The sequence below is a fragment of the Belonocnema kinseyi genome, chromosome 1 (assembly GCF_010883055.1).
Source record: "Belonocnema kinseyi isolate 2016_QV_RU_SX_M_011 chromosome 1, B_treatae_v1, whole genome shotgun sequence".
NCBI classification, from domain to species: Eukaryota; Metazoa; Arthropoda; class Insecta; order Hymenoptera; family Cynipidae; genus Belonocnema; species Belonocnema kinseyi.
Genome location: NC_046657.1, coordinates 100503368 through 100510798, shown reverse-complemented (window position 1 = coordinate 100510798; position 7431 = coordinate 100503368). Strand labels below are relative to the sequence as shown.

Here is a 7431-nt window from a genome sequence, read left to right as displayed (position 1 = left end):
TTATTTCAATCTACAATCCACCTAGAGAAAAATAGATGCAAACGAATTAAATGCCTTATTCCAATTAGGTAATAAAGTCCTTATTATTGGAGACCTAAATGCAAAACACTCCCTATGGAACCGCAAAATAAGAAATCCATACGGTAAAATTCTCCTTGATTATGCAGCCAGTCATGATTTAAAAATACTATACCCTGACACATACACTCTTTTTCCATATAAAGATTCCATACCACGCACAGTGGATATTGGTATATTGGTATTGGTGATATTATATCTAAGAATATAGTTATAAAGGGAGGCTTCAAATATAAAGTAGAAATCGAAAATGCAGTAAACAGTCTAACCAGTATCATCCACCCAGCAGCCGAAAAATCTATTCCCAAAATTAAAACGCAAAGAAAAATTAAATTCATTTCAGAAGAAATAAAACAATTAATTGAAACCAGAAACAAACTTAGAAAAATAGTTCGTAAAACTAAAAACCCAAAAACAATAATGATCAGAAATCATCTCTCAAACTTAATTACTAGGAAGATAACAAAGTTTAGTAACGAAAATTGGGATAGGAAACTAGATAATTTACAAGTCAAAGATAACTCACTCTGGAAAATGACGAGAAGTTTTACAAAAAACACAAATACTAATATTCCTACGCTTCATGGCCGAAATGGACTGGCAATCAGCAATACAGATAAAGTGGAAGAAATTGCTAATTGTTTTCAACAAATACATCATCAAACTGAAAATATGGGAAATGATGATACTGATAGGACTGTTTTTAATTAGTGTAGAAAAAATTTCGAATTTAAAAATTATAGACGAAGACGTCTCCTTCACTTCACCTAAGGAAATTAAAAAGATTATTATGAAAACGAAACTAAAAAAAGCGCCAGCGTCAGATGGGATACAAAATATTCTATTAAAACACTTACCAAAAAAGGCTTATGTGCAGCTCTGTTACATCTTAAATGCGTGCCTCTTACTTAGTTACTTTCCCAAAGTGTGGAAAGAAGCAAAAATACTGCCATTCCACAAACCGGGGTAAGACAAATTGTTCCCACAAAATTATCGACCAATAAGCTTGCTAACGACGTTGAGCAAAGTATTAGCAAAAATCATACATATAAGACTATTAAAACATAAAGAAGTAAATAAATTCCTCATTCCAGAACAATTTGGCTTCAGATCTGACAGAAATACTGTGAAACAACTTTTTAGAGTCACAAATTATGTTAGTACAGAATTCAATAGGAATAAATCTACAGTATTAATTCTTCTAGACATAGAGAAAGCCTTCGATACGGTCTGGCATTGCGGACTCATTTACAAGCTCTCACCGCTGAATTTCCCTCTGTATTTAATCAAAATTTTGCAAAAATACTTAAAAAATAGATCATTCGTGGTATCCGCGAACAATTCTACTTCTACGATACTGGCCCCGAGAGACCAAAAGATAAAATTAGCACTATTCGCCGATGATACGGCAATTTATATAGCAAGTTTGCGTAAATGGCTAGCAATAAAACTCATTCAAGAATATCTCTTTAAATTAGAAAATTATTATGACACCTGGAAGCTTAAAGTAAACGCAGCGAAAACTGAATATATGATATTTAGCAATAAAATCAGAAAAAAACACCAGATCTGTCAATGTATAATACAAACATCTCAAAAAAACTCAAAAAACAAGCGAAGTATCTAGGCTACACACTTCAATACAAATTGAACCACAAAATACACATTCAAAACACCGTCACAGAAGCGTATAAAATGACTGGTACGCTAAATTGTCTCATAGGAAGGCGAAGTAAGCTAAGTGTTAAAAATAAGATGACATTATATAAAGCTATTGTTAGACTTTTAGTTGTTTATGCAGCTCCCATCTGGGCAAAAAACTGTAACTCAAACTACAAAAAGCTACAAATTATTCAGAATAGAGTCTTAAGAAATATCCTCAAAGAAAAATTCTCAGCGAGTACCAAAATGTTTCATGAAAGATGCGATATCGAAAACATCAAGGAGTATGTCTTAAAATTAGCAAAATACTTTTACGACACTCTAGACCTCAATAACCATTAGCATGTACAGGTATTAACTTCAGGACCTCAAATTAACTGCTCCACCTAGTTTTAGTTTATAGTTAGTTTAGTTATTTATTTTAGTCGTTAAGAAGAATACAAAACTTGAAAGTCTTTTGCAAATTTTTTACTTAAAAAATTTTATAAACAAATCTCGATTATTAATAATAAAAACAAAACAAGGAAAATGTACCATACATTAGGAATATATTTCGCATCGCGAAATTCAACCTAAGGTAACGCACAAACTGTATATTTTATGTACACAAAACTTTATGATCAATAAACCACTTTTTAAAATTGAAAAAAAAAATTGGAAAATCATTATTTCTGCATTCGTGCTTTAGAGTAGTCTTTCTTTGACGAAGTTTTACCACAACTATAACAACAATGTCTGGAATCCATCGTCTTCTTCGCAAAGGCAACTACGCTGAGAGAGTTGGTGCCGGAGTTCCAGTTTACTTGGCAGCTGTCATGGAGTACTTGGCTGCTGAAGTTCTCGAGTTGGCAGGTAACGCTGCTCGTGATAACAAGAATACCAGAATTATCCCACGTCACTTGCAACTTGCCATCAGAAACGACGAGGAGTTGAACAAGCTTCTGTCTGGAGTTACCATCGCCCATGGTGGTGTCCTGCCTAATATCCAGGCTGTTCTTTTGCCTAAGAATACCGAGAAGAAGGCTTAAGTTTCAAAAGGCTAATACAGCAAAACAATCGGCCCGTTTAAGGGCCACCACATTTTTTTACACAGGAATATTTTTTGTTTGACATTACATGGTATTTTTTAGATTCTATTTTTATTCAAATTCTACAATCGCTTGGGCACTTTCTTACCACTACCTTTGTCTTTTAATTTCTTTTTCGGCTCATGTGTGGGGTTTCAAAAAATTTAACTTTTCATGTTTTTGATGCTATTTTTTATGATATAAACTAAAAACAGAACTATCAAAAAGCACGATAACTTTTGAAAAAGTTAACCTTTTAGATTGACTTTTGGTACCGCACGATGAATAATTAAAAATCAAAAATTTGCATTTTGCGGTCAAACTATGCAAGATACGAAAAAAATTAGATAAATATTTTTTACATTGTCATCAGAGAAGGTTTTAAACATGTGTAAAATTTAAGAAGCCGCCCCCTCCACCCCAGTTTTTGTCAAATGTCCACGTTTTGAGACCCCCTAAATTCGATGAATAGGTTGTTACGAATTTGTATGTCTGTCGGTCTGTATGTATTTATGCCTGCCTGTCTGTCTGTCAGCACGATAACTTTTGAAAAAATAATTAAATTAAAAAATTAAATTAAAAAATTAAATTTAATTAAATTGAAAATTAAATTAAATTTAAAAATTAAAAAATTAATTAAAAAATAACATTGGCCTCTAGTACACTCTTTTAGTGTCCTAAACTAAATGTCAAGTTCCTTAGCCAGACATTTTAGATAAAAAATTTAAAAATTGAGCGCCTTTTGAATATTTTTGAAAACATTTTTTCCAAATTTAAGAATTCTCTGTTATAATATTTAAAATTTGAACAATTTATCTGATGGTTTTTTTCATAAAATTAAAAATTATGAGAGTTATGGTATTTTCAAAATTCCAAAAAATACACAAAAATGAACCTTTTAAGCCAATTAATGGACGATATGAAAAAATGGCAAGAGAAGAAAAAGTGTGATTTCTAAATACCCTAGAAGATTATCATAAGAACTTTTTGAATTTTCTTAATAAACCAAAAAATAAATTTTGACAGCATTAAAAATAATGGAAAATCTAAAAGTTACATTTTTTCAGTCAACATTTCCACCGTATTTTAAATAGTGTCAAATATAATAATGCATTTAAAAAAATATAAATATATGTATATGCATATACAGTAAGGACGTTAAATATGTAGTCATAGGGAATATAATTATATAAACTCTAGCATACAATGCAACCCGTTTTGCATTTGTGTAATGCAAAAAAGTACTATATAGGCGATTTTAATTCAGTTTCCAAATCTCCCGCGCTAGAGATCTTGCGCTGATTGGTCAAAGGCTTCGAGACTCAGAAGACGTGCGCAAAATATACGCATAACCAAATTCTGCAAGAAGGTTATGTTCCTCAGGATTCAAAGCGCATTTCAAATAAATAATTAGTTACGAATTAAAAACAATGTAACATAATATTAGAATGTGTTCTCAAAAATTCTCGGGACGTGGTTTCTTTGGGAAATTTTTCTTAAATCTTTGTTTGCAAAATCTTTTTTATTCGTTGAAATCATTGAATTATTTGAAACCTACAATTAGTAAAAAAATCTCCTAAACTGTTTTGAAACCTTTTCAAATCTTCCAAATGTTTAAAAATCTTTGAAATCTGGTGAACTGTAACCTTTTCAAAATCTTTGAAATCCTTTACATCCTTTAAAAGTTTAAAAATCTTTGTGAAATTGTTATGAAATATTTAAAATCTGATAAACATGCCTTTATAAAATGTTCAAAATCCTTTTAAATATTATTAAATCCTTGAAACATTTTGAAATCTTTATAAATGTTTTGTAATATGGTGTATACGCAAAAACTGAGTGGTGAAACTCTTGAAAATTCCGTTATATGACCATGGCAGTGAGCACGTGCCGAAATTTTACGTCATTTCCGTATTGGAAAGGGAATGTGTGCCTCTGTCTATAAAAGCAGCGCCAGAACCGGCAATTTCATCATTCTTCGTTTAATTTTGTTGAACATAGTACACATTTGCTCACTCTGCGAGACTTGAAGAGGGAAGTAAAGAGCACGAAATTTAGCGAATGCGACTCCAATGGGAAATACAATGAACTACATTGCACTGAGCAGCCCTTCCCCTGACCCTCCGAATAATAATTTTCTTTCCTTACTTTAACCATCATTTTTTTGTATTTAAAATATAAAGTGTATTAAAGAAAAATGATTTCTTAAATATGTTTGCAGAAATTGATGTTTGCACTATAATATCATTAAATCAAAATCAAGTTTCATCTTATGCAACGAATTTCGAAATTAAAATTGAGACTCGAACCAATTAAAATTTGTTCCGCGAAACTTATTACCAAAAAAGAGATAAAATTAAAATTAACATCATCAGGAGCAAACATTGTTTAAATAATCACTCTTCTTTAATATAAAATATACGAAAAGTTCTTAAATATTCTGCGTTGCTACTACGTGCAACGACACAGCAAGTTGACTAGTCCCATGAACTCTGTACAGCCGCAACCATTTTTGCATATTTTTGAAAAGCATGCGCCGCCAATCGGGAATAGAAATAACTATGATTGGTCTCATTTTTCCCCATTAGTGAACGCACTGTGACATAGTACCTGCTGCTGAAAAATTACTGGTCGCGGAAAGGGAGGTAAAGGATTGGGAAAAGGAGGAGCGAAACGCCATTGTGAGCTTCTTCGTGATAACGTCCAGGGAATCACAAAGCCCGCTATTCGCCGTCTTGCTCGTCGCGGTGATGTCGAGCGTATTTCTGGATTGATCTATGAAGAAACCCGTGGTGTTCTGATGGTGTTCATTGAAAATGTCATCCGTGACGCTGTGACCTATACTGAGCATGCCAAGAGGAAGACCGTCACTGCTATGGACGTTGTCTATGCCTTGAAACGTTAAGGACGTATCCTGTATGGTTTCGGAGGTTAAGTTCTGAACTGTTCCTGGTATTGAATGCATACAATCGGCCCGTTTCAGGGCCAACACATGTTTGGAATGAAGGCATGGTTTCTTTTACTTCAACGTAGTTTATATTTTTTATTTATTTTTTATATATTTTTTCTAAGTAATTATACATTTACTGAGTTACATAAGCATAATAACAGAGCTTTTAATATAATTTTAAAATATCTATTAGTAAATAAAGTTCAAAATGATAAGTGAAGCAAAGAATATTCTATTGCTGCTATCTTTTAACGTGCCCAGAATTTCAAGAAATCGAAATGTATAGATTCTCTGCATTGCCCTAACCAATACCCTAAACGCATAAACCATTGTTATTTTTTATTAAGCGTAAACTTTCATTAACATGCGTCAGAATTTTGTGAATTTTGAGTGTTTCGGAGAGTTTATCGATGCTTTTTAAAGCTTTATGTACTTCATTGATGTCCGGTCTGTTTTGTTTGTAGCTTAATAACAAGAAGAGTAATCAACTTTTAAAAATTCTGATTAGTAGAGATGAAAGAGTAACTTCGAAACTATCGATTGGCGTAAGCAAATAGAAATCGATTTTTTCCGCGTTAGGTCCCTTTCCTCATGGACAATCACATATGTAACTTATGAACTTCTATTTTCAATACGGACGTGTTGTGTTTTCTATACGCCACCTAGCTGTAGTGAAACTCATTTATGTATATATTTATATAAAAAGTACCCAAATTGTAGTATTTAACCACCGTTTACTTGCATTTTTAATTTTAGTATTCTTTTGATTATTTAAAAAGTGGTGAAGTTACAAAAAACGGCATTATGCGGAGATCGTTCAAATAAAATATATCAAAATTTGTAGAAAAAGCTAAATTATTGGTTGAAACTACTTGTTCGCAACAAATTTTATAACTTTAGATCTAAGATGAAATTCAGTATACTTAATAGATTAGACTACGCGACTAATTAAGCTTTCTGCGTCTGCAGATTTTGGATCTAGTTTAGTCAAACCTAGCCAGTCTTTTACATTCTTATCAGAGAAGGTAGATTTGTGTAAAATTTGACCCCTTCCTCCCCACTTTTTGACAAATGGCCACGTTTTGAGATGTATGTCTGTCTTTGACCATGATAACTTTTGAAAAAAACAATCTATTAAATTGGCCTTTGACACACTTGTTTAGTGTCTTAAACTAAAGGTCAAATTCGTTATCCAGCCATTTTGGATGAAAATTCAAAATGTTGGCACATTTTGAAAATTTTTGACACCGTTTTTTTCAAAATTCTCTTTACGGTTATTTATAGTATTCAAAAGGTCAAACAATAGATCCTAATGACTTTTTTCATAAAATCGAAAATTACCAGAGTTAGAGCATTTACAATATTCCAAAAAACACATGAAAATTAACATTTTATGCCAAATAACGCACGAGATGAAAAAAAATTCAAGAGAAGAAAAATGTTACTTTTTGACTTCCCTAGAAGATTATCATAACAACTTTTTGAATTTGTTTGAAAAATCAAAAATTTAAGTTTTTACAGCATACAAAATAATGAAAAATGCTAAAAGTACATTTTACGGCCAGAACTGTACAAAATACGGTACAAGATGACAGAACAAAAATTGTGCATTTAAAAAAGATCTATAAAGGACCCCGCACTAAATTTATGGAAAAATGGCTTTCGGTAGATTTA

General features: G+C 31.9%; 2 protein-coding genes across 2 annotated transcripts; both read left to right on the top strand.

Annotated features, from left to right (window-relative positions):
- Positions 1 to 2471: 2471 nt before the first annotated feature.
- Positions 2472 to 2768, top strand: LOC117167102 (histone H2A-like). Its single transcript, XM_033351786.1, has one exon. It carries the CDS (start codon positions 2472 to 2474, stop codon positions 2766 to 2768), a length of 297 nt encoding a protein of 98 aa, XP_033207677.1.
- Positions 2769 to 5430: 2662 nt separating this feature from the next.
- Positions 5431 to 5712, top strand: LOC117179191 (histone H4-like; the record flags this gene model as incomplete). The annotated part of the gene is made up of 1 exon (XM_033370918.1): positions 5431 to 5712. A coding segment is annotated over one exon (282 nt), but the record flags the coding sequence as incomplete, so codon positions are not given.
- Between the last annotated feature and the right edge of the window lie 1719 nt (positions 5713 to 7431).